Source organism: Talpa occidentalis, unplaced genomic scaffold, assembly GCF_014898055.3.
Source record: "Talpa occidentalis isolate TD23 unplaced genomic scaffold, MPIMG_talOcc4v2.1 talOcc4.9, whole genome shotgun sequence".
NCBI lineage: Eukaryota > Metazoa > Chordata > Mammalia > Eulipotyphla > Talpidae > Talpa > Talpa occidentalis.
The window spans coordinates 22,869,273-22,881,585 of NW_023605305.1; the positions used below are offsets into that span (position 1 = coordinate 22,869,273).

At 46.7% G+C, this 12,313-nt stretch overlaps 1 protein-coding gene across 2 annotated transcripts in view; it reads right to left on the bottom strand.

Annotated features, from left to right (window-relative positions):
• Positions 1–2,674: 2,674 nt before the first annotated feature.
• MTF1 (metal regulatory transcription factor 1) overlaps positions 2,675–12,313 on the bottom strand; it is a 38,875-nt gene continuing 29,236 nt past the window's right edge. Inside the window, exons 8-11 of one of the 2 annotated variants that reach the window (XM_037498611.2) lie at positions 10,931–11,033; positions 9,670–10,265; positions 7,527–7,587; positions 2,675–6,281 (exon numbers count right to left, since the gene is read on the bottom strand). In XM_037498611.2, the coding sequence (XP_037354508.1) occupies positions 5,851–6,281; positions 7,527–7,587; positions 9,670–10,265; positions 10,931–11,033 (1,191 nt within the window). In that variant the 3' untranslated portion in view covers positions 2,675–5,850. Of the gene's footprint in view, positions 6,282–7,526; positions 7,591–9,669; positions 10,266–10,930; positions 11,034–12,313 lie in introns of both variants that reach the window. The other variant, XM_037498610.2, reaches the window with a different exon arrangement.

Sequence of the window (12,313 nt, forward strand, 5' to 3'; positions counted from 1 at the left end):
CCAAGGCCTTTCCTCCCAGCCTGATATTTTTCCTTTCTGTTCCTACCAGAACGTCTCGGCCAAAACGGGAGCGCCCCCCCAGCCAGCTGTCTCCGCCAGAGGTGGTTTTTCAAAGGATACAGGCGATGGAGCTGCGGAGCCCTGATCATTCCCGAGCCGGGTGCCCTGACTTCTTTCTCTCCCGGGGGCTGGTGGCTGGACTCTGAGCAACTCCCTTCTATAGAGGGGCCAGTTTTCACTGGCAGTGGCCGGTACTTGGCTCTCAGCCTGGGATGGCAGCTCTACTAGCATCTGGGTTCACTCCCACTTCATCCTGGCTGAAGGCAGTGCTGAGCTTAGAAATGCAGCCAGCGAATACCCAGTCTGATTACCCGGAATCGGGCAGACCAGCAGTGCTCGCCGGCGTGGTCTGGCCTGCTTTGGGGGTCCAGGTGGTGTTACATGTCCATTTCATACTTGGGGGGCGCCTAGCCCCACAAACACTTTCAGCAGAGCCTTGATTAAAAGGAAACCTGCAGACTCTCCTGGTGACCGACCTTTCCTTTCTCTCCCCTCTCTAAGACTCTGAATGCTGGGGAGGGGAAAAAGTGGTTAAAATTGTCAGCCATGGGCAGAGGTGGGAAGAAATGCCACAGATACTACCGGATTTAAATAAGCATTTAATTAGGATTTCATTAGTATTTAATATTGCTTTTTCAATTCCAAAAAGTTAAATTTTCACTTCGTAGCAGATAAAGTACAATATTAAGTTTATACAAAATGAGCAATTAAGCAAACACCATTATTTCACATTCTTCAAAAATACAAATTCATATTTACTCTTTTTGGGTTTGGAGGTTTCTTCCTTTGGAAGTACTGAACCTGTAACGTTTTCATATCGCTCAGTGGAAGTCCGTTGTTCCCATGTTTCACAAATAAATTTGATAGGTTTTTACATAATCCAAATAAAATTATTTGGGATTTAAAAAACTGTCACCAAACCTCTGGCCAATGACTAGTATGTGTCAAAGAAGAAGGCTCTTGTGGGTCTTGCCTTTTCTGGCCAGAGGATCTGAGCCAGAAATTCAGCAAAAACCTATTTCCAGCCACTTTCCCCAAAGAGAGACTAGGAGGAGATGGGAGGGCAGGGGACAGCCACCTTGAACTCCCACCCCCAGCCCTTACATTCTCTAAAACACAATAAAGGATGTAGCCTGTTGAGTCAAACAGCGCCCCAGGGAGGCCTGAGGACACCGGGGAGAAGGGCAAGAGAGGCCTCTGACTTGGCACCACTACAAGGGTAACAAGGATATTGCAAAAAACACCCCTGGGTTTTGGTGAAAAAAGGTTTTATGAAAAATTTTCCCATAAGAAAAAGAGTAGAAACTGCATTGAGCTGAGAAAGTGACACTACATTATCACCCAATTTTTGGCCCAGCAGGCACACCACCAAAAGGGCAGTGTGCGGTTTTAAACTTTGCTTCCAGTAAAAAAATCTTGGACTATGTACACATTGACATAAAGATCCAGTTTAATTTGCATTTTTCAGTGCAGACTGAGAAGCCCTCTCTTGAACAGAAATAACAGTGAGAAATGCCCAAACAGTGATCATCAGCTTCCCCAAAGGGCATGAGAAGAAACATGGGACCCTATCCCTTTCCCCGCAAAAAGTACACGAGAGGTAACAGGCTAAACTGACTGACCAATCAGAAATATGCTTAATTCTCTTTTGTTGCCTCCCCCACTCCCCAATACTAAGGAATGGATAGCTTCCAATCTATGTCACAGCAGAAGTATTTGTGCACATTGGATCTACAGAAACCTTTCTGCTTTGGCTGAAGTATATTTTTAATTTATCCATTCTACAGTAGCCTGAGACTTGAAGATAAAATGGTGGTGGTGTGGGGGGTGGGGGGACAGCTGGAAGTGAAGGAGAAGCTGATAAAGCAGATTGTTAACACCCTGGTTTTCTGGAGTTAATAAAGCCTAGAGGCCTTCTTGCTCAAAGAGCCAGCATAGGCAGGGTATGGGGTACAGAATGGAAATGGCTCCTGCTGCCTGTCCCTCCCCCCAAACTACCACTACACCTCCCCAAACATATTTCTGATTGGTGCCTTAGGAAAATTATACTCTTTAGCAATATGGTTGCAATTCCACATGTCAGTGGTTCCTGTGACTCTGGAGAAGCCTTTAGGATTAAGGACAATGGATGTGATTACAAATATTAAAGTCTAGAAGGTGCCAGGTTTTCTACCTAGGAACAACCTGTTCCTTCCTTTGTAGTGGTGAAAAGGGGAAAGATGGCAAGGGACCAGAAGTGATGAAGGGCCTCAACAGTCAGCAGAAGAAAACAGGACCCACAGCAGTTCTTCAGAGGGCTGGAGAGGGCGCCCTCTGGCACACAGGGAAGGCTTGCATAGATTGAACAGATGCTGAGAATGCATAATAGTGTTTCCCTACAGACAGTCTTATAGTACAGGGCTGATCCTGGGGGAAAGGTGGCCGGGCCAGGGCCACATGGGACAACGACCATCAAGCTACACATATTGCACCAAGGTAAGTGCTTTTCTTTTCACACCTCAATTTAACTTTTTATTCTGAGCAAAAAATAAAACTTTGTGGAAAGTATATATATATATATATATGTATATGTATATGTATATATATATATGCATGTGTATATATATATATATATACACACACACACACACACACACACACACACACACACAAAAGAAATTGCAGCAATTGGGTTAAAGATAAAATAACCTAAAGTGCTTTTTTATTTTATTATTTCTCTAATATACCAATATGAGGTTCTGCAAACTCGTCCCTCTGGACACATTCAGCATTATACAAAGTCTCTCGGGAAAACCCATCCATCCTCCATTATTCCCATCAGTCCACTGCCTTGACCCTAAAGGTAAAACTCCCATCTACTGACTCTCCCAGAGGTGGTGACGAGAAGTCCCCCGCCTTCTACCCAGAGAGGTTTTCACACCTTAAGGCCCCTCCCAGGCTTTATTCCATGATCTCCAATTGGGGGTGGAAGTCAATAAATGACACCAGCCGCTCTCACCAAACTCGTGATCGCCCAGACCCTGCCAGGAAAGGCAGGGCCACTTTCCCTCCATGCTGCACCCACCTGCCTGGGAAGGGCCGGATTTGCTAAGGCAGTTTGGTGGTGCCAACTAGTTTTTCCTACCACCTCCTAAGCCCATGAACTTCAATTTCTGGTACTGACTAGTAACCTTTAAAGGAGCAGTCTGACTGGAGATGCCAGTGGGAGCTGGAAGTTAAGTTGACAGGGCAAAAATGGTTGGTTGCCATAGCAGGTAAAGGGGCTTGATGTCACCAGCTGCAAGTCCACAGACCTTCCCTAGCCCCACCCTCGGTTCGTGGTCAGGTTTGGGCAACCACCCTCTCCGTGTCCTTTCTGGCACCACTTCAGCCATGGGCCCCCTCTTCTCCAGAGTCCCTGGTACTAAAGGCCAGGCTTACAGGAGGGGTGGAAGGAGAGAATGCTGGAAAAGGAAGCAAAGACAGTCTACCCTGTGGAATAAACCAGCTCTTTACAACCACACACTAGCATCTTAAGCACATTCCTGATTTTTCCAAAGCTGATTAGAACTGGTAGCACTACTCCATGCAATCTTGAGTCACTCTCAAAAGGCAGATAACTTCCAACTAGAAAAACCTGTCAGCCTAAACGCTGTTTTAAGCTGCTTCTTCCTCACCCCAAACTTTGGAGAGCAGATAAGTCATTGACCTGGGAAGGGCCTAACTGGAGCAAGACCTTTGACGCTCCCTGGACACCTGTTTCTCACCTCAGTTACCAGGGAACCAAATCCAGGTGATTGGAGGATGGGGATGTGGGGAGGTCATTTCTGTCGTCCGATGTGAGCTAACTTGGGGATCCCCATTGTGCTGCTCTCTCAGAAACTGTAGAGAAAACAGCAAGGGTCCCACCTCACAGCTTCCTGTGGGTGCAAGACTCAAAGACAGCCAAGGACAACCCAGAAGGCTAACCTGCTGTGGTAAAGATCAACTTCTGCTGATGTCAGTGGTCACCAGAACCCACTAGTCTTTTGGGTGAGGGGAGAGCAAAAGATCAAAAAGCAATCGAACCTCCTGACTCGACTCCCAGAATAAGAAACCACCAGCGGCTTGCCTTTAAGCCTATTTCTCCTCATGGCAACATTTACCACCAGCCTTTCTGTCCAAGTCAGTCCCTGAACATCCTGTTAGAAGAAGGGCCTCTGGCTCCTAGGTAAATGATCTGCTCTGGGTACTGTTTTGGCTGACCCTGAGTAAGAACAGGCAAGTGACAAATCCAGGTGACTGTAAGGAAGGCAAAACGATGGCCGCTTTCATCTGATCTTGACTCAGGAGAGCAGCCCTGCTCGAAGGTGCTCTGTTCTCAGGCAGGGAGGCACCTGGGAAGCAGTGGCCAGGCTAGACCCCGGCCTGCCTTGTTCCAGAGCTTGGTGAGTTTGGTGAGTGCTCACCACAGCAGTTGAGAGAAACTTTCCACTTTTGTGTGGAATTGTGTTTTAGATTTTAAGAGGCAATGACTTGGAGCCAAACGCAGACAGATGGATACAATTCTATACACAGGTCCTCCCCCCACCCCCCAGTTGTTTTTTCCTTTAACAACTTAATGAAAACATTCCAAATGAGATAACTTATTGCAACATTTCAGGCTTTTTGGTGGAAGGGGAATTTTGTGTTTTGTTTCACCCTGAGTAGAAGATCATCATTTTTATTTTTTTTGTTTTTGTTTTTGTTTAGAAATCATAACTAAGCTGAGCAAGTCACATCCTTCTTTGCACTGTACTAGGCTGTATGCAAAACCCAGAGGGGTGAGGGGTGGAGATGGGAGCGGGGACACCTGGCCTGCCAATGACATGCTGCCTTAAACTCCCTTAAAGCCACACCTTCTCCTGATAAGCAAAATGCAGCTCTTGTGCTCTGAGGAGGAAAATACCATTAAAGGAAGGCAGACCACTGACCAGCCACTGGCCATAAGTCACATGTCCTCTCTAGGACAAAACAGGGATGTACCCCAAGGAAAACTCACTGCCATCTGCAAGCCCTGGCAAGCTACTGAGACATAGAAAGAACCAGGAAGGCAAAGACTGAGGATGCTGCTAGAGCCTGCTCTGCATACAAGTCAGCCAGAGAACACTCAACAACTCGCCTCGGGCCCCTGCAGAAGCAGACCATGTCACAGCTGTGGCCCAGGCTTTAGCAGCCCATCAGACTGGGCAGGCCGCAGGAGGACCCCTGCCACAGTCACCCCGAGCTCCACCAGCACCAGCTCAAACAACACAACCATGTCACCCGATCCCTGTCCAGCTCATGGCAGTCTGACCCGCCTTTGCCGCTCCCTGCCCCCCATGGAGTGAGGGTCTGGCGTCCCAGGCAAGCTTCAGTCTCAGACTCAAAAGACACACGGGGAGGAGCAACACCCGACACACTGAACTCTGCTGCCCAAACCAAAGACCCCAGTGCAAGGGATGGGCAACATCAGATTGATGGAAACCACACCCTTTCATTTAGAATTTTTATGCATACGAGTAACCTTAATTCCCATGTTCACATGACAATAAGCAAAAGTGACCTACAGTGCAGCCAGACAGTTCATTTATAACTTAGCTTTTTTTAGTTTTTTTGTTTGTTTTGTTTCCTCCAAAGATCAGTTTCTTGATGTGGATGCTCCTGGGACAGGAATAAAGAAAATATGTCTGAAAGGTGAGGATTTCAAACAGTAGATTTCTTCATCCTTCAAACTGCTGACCCATGATGGTAGGCATCGCACCTCACACTTCCTGCTCACCCGCTTCCTAGAGGAAAGCATGTCCAGGCCTTTCACTTGGAGAAGCTGCTGGTCAGACCCATCTCCTCCTCCCCCTGCAGTAGTGCTTCAATGGGAATCAGATTGGAAGGGGTGTCCAGGTTCTGGAGGGACAGAAACTCTGACACATCCATGGCACTTAACGTTTCTGTCTGAGGGTCGGAAGGAGTCTCTGCTTGTCTGCTTTGCTCACAGGAAGAGGATATGGTGGAGGATGATGACAAGGGGACAGGGGGCGAGGAGAAAGTCTGTGGTGGTGGCTTCAGGCTGGGCCCATCGGGAGGCTGGGAGCTCGGCTCTGGAGGGGGTGGGGAAGAACAGCCCTTTCTCCTGCCGGCCGCCCGCTCCTTGGCAGAGTCCCGGCACGCGCACTGACACTGACACGCCTCCTCCTGTTTGATGATGATCACAGGAACACTGAGGCCAATCTGCTGAACAGAGCTCCCTGCGAGAGAGGCGAGACAGACTGCTCTTCAAGTTGCCACAGGCAGGGGCACGAGGGGCAGGGGTACACAGACCAGGTGAGCGCTGAGTGCCATGGAGGCAGGAAGCGTGGGAAGGGTGGACAGCACACTCCAGGCTTTGTTCTGCCTTAAATTGGGCTGCATTCCTTTTCTAGTAAAGAGCCTCTATCACTTCCCAACCCCCAGACATAGTCCCTCTTCCTTATAAAGCCACGCACATTATCTAGATGTACCCGTGTCTCCAGCTTCACTTGCCGCCCTTCTCCCCTGCACCCCCATGCCAGGCACAGCAGATGCCACCCTAATCCTGACATATTCTTCATATCTCTGGATCTATAGGTTCTTCTTTTTGCCGAAACTCCCTAGACAGGCTGTTTTTCTGGAGATTTTACTCTTTACTCTGAAGACCCAGCTCACTCCCCACCAGCAGGCTTAATGGAGGGCTGGGCCGAGAGCAGTTGGCACTGGCAGGTGGGCAGAGAGCTACCATCCTCCTCCCATACCTCCCTACACTGCACAGGGCCTGTCTCACATTGCCTGCCCATTGCCCATTTAGGACATCTCACTCCAGCTTTAGACCCCGTCTCTGGCATCCAGTGAGTTCCAGCATACCTCTGCAGCCAGCCTGCGTGCAAGCACATTCTCTCTTTCTTTGAATGTGTCGTGCACACTCTGAATTCAGACAGGCTTTCTGTGTCTAGCAGGGCTGGAGACCAAGGGGCAGGAGAACAGAATCGGAGTTAGGTGCCCTGAGTACTGATACTTTCAGCTCTGCCACAAGCTCACATATGACTCTGAGGGAGTCATTCAATGTTTCAGGGCCCCAGTTTCTTACTCTACAAAATGAAGAGCTTAAAAAAAAAGGGACCTTTTAGCTCTATCTGAGTCTCTGACCCAGATGCTATTTCTTCACGATTGTAATTAGAAAGGAGTCCAGTGAATTAACAGCTGCCTTCTTTAGCACCAACTGTGATTCAAATTCTTTTCTGGCTATATTTAAAAGCTATAGCTGAAAGAGGAAGAACCATTACTAAAGAGTGTTAAATGTGGCCTGTCTACTGCAAGCGCATTACCTTCCAATAGTTGTCAGAACAGGAGATACTCTTAATAAATAGTACAATGTGACAAACTTGAACATTTTAAAAGCTGGGGCAAAGCCACAATCAACCATGCTCAAGGGGCCCAGAGAGTTGACTTTCTTTTAAAGCTAACACAGAGTTACATACCCGTGCTGCTGGCTACTGGGACTGCAGTGGTAAAAAACACCTTCTCAACTTTAGAGGCTTGCTGCTGGAAGAAAAAAAATCACATTATGGCCCTTAAACACAGTGCTCTCCAAGGACTTGAAGCTGCCCCAATTGTAACAGTCATGCAAGACAGAAAACCCTCAGTGTTCGGAATTTTTACACTGAGTGATGTGTTGTTTGTGCTCTGACGTGAGGTCACCACAGTGTTTGACATTCAGTGTTGACAGTGTAGCCAGCTTTGTCCCCTACTACTTGGCTCTCTCCCAGCTGCCTACTCCAGTAAATTCTGTGTGCCGAAAGGTCCACCAAGGGCACTTTTCTCAAGCTGCTCGTGTTTTCAGCGGGGTCCCAGAGGAAGCTACATATCTAAGTCTCTACCCCCAGCCGCCCCAATACTCCCATGAAAGCAGTGCAGTCTTCTCTGTGCTCAGGCTGTGTCTTCCTCTCCCAGGCCCAAGGGCCCCGTAAAGGCCCGGGCAGGATGATGCAAGTGGGATAGAGCAGCTGCTCAGGGGTGGGCCTGGACTCTGCCACACCTCCATTCAAGTCCAAGCTCTGCCACTTATTAGTTGTCAAGATCAGGCAAGTGATTTAGTCTCTAAGAGGTCTCAGTTTGCTCATCTGTGAACATGAAGGTGACAACCAGAGAACCTCCCAAAGGATGCTGTGAACATGAAATGGTGAGATCCAGCACACATAAGCTGTTTCCATGACAACCACCACTGGTGGCACAGGGGCTAAAGACAGCCTATTAAGCTTTCACAGCCACTGCAGCATAAGTTCGATCCCCGACCAGGGAGCTACCTACATGGTGCAGCAGACCTCTCCTGTCTCCCCGCTGCTCCCCTCAGCAGTGTATTTCAGTAGGTCCACCTGTTCTCCTCCCCACTCTGTCTCTGGTGAATCCTCTCACCCCCCTCACCTCTGGCCTGTCCCTCAGTTCTTGTATGCATAAATAAATAAATATATTTTTAAAAAAAGAAAAGAAAAAGAAAGGGCTGGCTTAGCCCAGAGGGTGACATCTACGATGAAGACATACAGAGCTAGTGAACAGGTCAGGGGAGAAAATAAAGGGGTAAGGGAGCACAGAGAATGTTTAGGGTGGTGAAACTCTCTTGGACACTGCAGTGATAGCACATGACACCATGCATTTGTCAGAACTCATAGTGAATACTAATGCAAACTGTGGGCTTCAGTTAATAATAAATATCAACATTATTAATACAAATGTACCACACTCATGCAAGATGTTAATAGAATAATGGGAATGGGGTGAACATGAAGTATATGGAAATTCTCTATACTATGTTTAATAAAATCTAGAATAATGTAATCTAAAAAATGTTCATAAGATAATGCCTGACATTAGAGCCTCAATTTTTGAAAGTGCTTAGTTTAGCACTATTAGCCCTTACACACATTAAGGGTTCAAAAAATCATAGCTTTATTGCCATTTTTATTATTACTTGGCACTTTACTTACTGGTAATACTAACTTTCTTTTAGGCATGTTAGCCTCTTTAACTAGAATGTAAGTGTTTATAAACAAGAGATCGTGGCTTATATTTTTCTGTATTCACAAGAAATTGTGCACGGCAGCTGGTAAATGCCAGGCTCTCAAATTATACTGAATCGAATGACCAATTCATTTCCTTATTCACTAAGACCAAACACATTCATAGGAGATGGCTCAAAGGTGGGCTTTTGGAGCACAGGTTATTTCTGACTTGGCCACTGCTGTCTGGCTCCATCTGACAGGACCGCATCAGCCCTCACCTCAGTCTGATTCTGCCTTGAAGGATAACCTGCTTTCCTGAAACGTTCTTGGGTCTCTGGAGTTTGCTGCCTGCTTTCCTGTACTGGCTGGTGGAGATGGAGTATTTGTTCAATTGCCTATTCCTAGGTCAACTGGAAGGCTGTTTCCCTACCTCCATCTTGAAAGTATTGACCATGGCACTCCTGGGATTTCTATCACTCGAGTATGGGGAAAATGACTGAGAGAGAGAGAATTACTGCTTTAGGGCAGATATGATAACCACTCTTTTTCTGAAGTAAAAGTCTCTCAACAGGTCACCTATGTGAACCACTTCACGCCACTAAATGTGTTCATACATGATACTTACAATTTGTTCTTGGTTTTGCGGCGAACTGGTGGCACCATTTAATATCCATTGTAAGTTCTGTTCTCCCATGACTAGGCTGGACTGCAGGATAGCCGTGTTGGGAGTCGGGGTGATGGTTATAGTGGGATTATTAGTTAGGACAGGGTTGGCACCCAGGGGTAGAGTCTGGACCATGGCTGGTAGGGGCTCAGTAGTACTTTGTGGTTGGGGTGGTGCTGCCACAGCTGATGCCACTGCTGCTGCTGATGCAGAAGCTCCAGCAACAACAGAAAGTCCTGGTACGATGGGGGGCGGTGCCTGGGGGTGCGGAAGAAACTCTTGATGACTAGCAGCAAACTGTGTGCTGTGGGGAACAGGCACTTCTGGAGCTTGTAAGAGAGCAGGGGGGTTGCCATATGCAGCTTGCCGGGAACCAGTTCCTAGGGAGGGAGCAGGCGGAGGAGCAGACGATGCTGAGGCTGGTAGTAGAGGCTGGGGTGGCTCGGAGATGCCAGGCTGCAGTACAAGTGGAAGAGATAAAGATGCTGAATTTCCTGTGGATGGCGGAACATCACTGACTGACTCTGCATCACCATTAAAACTTTCAATCAAGGCAGCTGGCAAGAAAAAGAAATAGAAATATATATACATATCCCAAGCCTTACAGAAGCTACAAAAACAGTCATTATGGGCTAAACCAAAGACAGCTGAAGCCTGTCTGTGCCAATCCTCCACTGCCAGCAGGCTGGCCTCTTGCTTTTCATTGAATGACACCTCTGATCAAGTACCAGGTTTTACCATCAACTTTGCATTCTAAATGTGAAGACCCAGTAGATGTCTAACCATCAAAAAACGTGTCCTAAGGTTTCTCTGGAAAAGATGTTAGACATCCTTGTGGCCTGAACGGCAACACATTCTGTGACTACTAGGAAGTTTCATGAACAGATTTTCACTCAAATGCAGTTGGATCTAGCATCTGAAGGTGTACCCACTCACGAACAGGGTATCACATCAGAAGAAGGAATCACTCACAGTTCCTCTCATTTTTTAACATGACCAACAGCTTTCAGAAAAGGAAACCCTCTTCATTGGGGATCGAGGGGAAGTAGAACCTAAAATAGCCCCTTGCTGAGGGAAAGTAAAGCTGGAATTGGCACATCACTGAAAGTACACTTCAGTCAAAGGAACTGAACTATTTAGCCTGTCGTTCAGCATGTCAACAGGGCTGAAGTGCCTTCCCTGGTGCCGAGGTCTGAGCAGGACGAAAGTCTGTATAACAAACCTGTCTGTTGAGGATCTTCCTGAATTGCTGGATCATCTACATTCTGGAACATTGATTCAAAGATGATTGCTGGTGAAATTGTGCTGAGATCCTGGCCCTGTGTCTGATGGACAGAGACAAAGAAGTCATGAGACTCAACTCTCCTGGGCAATTCTGCACACAAGAGAACACAGAGCAGCAGAGCTAGAGTGCTCTTTTGATGGGCTTATTGTTTCTAACTCCTCTTTCCCAAGGTGGTATATATTTCCTTAAACGTCAGACATTGAACACTTGGGTTCTCAAATACCCTCAAACAGGAGTAGGTAAAATGGCCTGCAGGCCAAATGCCTGTTTTTAATCAATGACATTATACTGGAATACCAGCATGAGAGTTCATTTCTGAATTACCTATGCTGCCTTGGTGCTTCGATTGCAGAGCTGAAGAGTATGACAGAGGCCACAGGGTAAACAAAGCCAAAAATATTTGCTGTCTGGCCCTTTTCAAAAAAGTTTGCTGACCCCTGTTCTCAAAGATAAATCCTACATAACGGATTGTATAATAGCCATTAATTGCCACTTGCTTTTCTTATTTAATAAAAATAATATATATAATATCTTTTGAGGCCATTGTATAACATCTATGATAGTCTAGCATATACACATGGCAATGAATTATATAATATAAAGGAACTTGTAATGAGACAATAGTGATCACTTTATAATTGTCATTGCAGGTTTCTCTGTAACTTATAAGGCAATTATAAAAAGATAAGATGCTAACAACATATTATGCCCTCTGGGTCTGACTCCTGGTAGGCACCAGATAAAATGACCACATCCAGGCTTCTCTTCAGTTAAGTAAGGGGAGGGGGAAACAGCAATTCTGTCTGCCATCTCCTTCAGCCACCTCCCACATTTTGTAGGCAAGAATGACAAAGGCAACAGGCTCCAGAAATCTAGGCAAGTACAGAAAAAGATGAAGGGGGGACTGGCTGACTGAGGGGACTGTGGCAAACTGCAGCGTGTGTGCCCTGTCATCTAAAGGCTTCAGGGATGCGGCCTCTTGGTTATATAGGCATAGGGGTCACCAGAGCTTAAGAACAGCATGAAATTTGGATTTTTATTTGAAATGTACTGATATGTAGTTAAAAACAAGTAGCTGGAAATAATTAAAATCACTGAATAGGCTAAACAAAACCCATCTTGGGGCCAGATTTTTGTCCCAGCGCCAACCTGTGTTTTAAGGTCACTTTGCAACAGCTCTGCTTCTGGGAGGGAGAAGGAGCACTCTAGGGTGGAGCTGTTCAGCAATCTAGAGGTCCTCTAGATTGAGATGAAACTGGCATTTGAGCCAAGAGAGCCAATTATGCTAGCATGATTCCATCCACTGGAAGAATGAGAGGA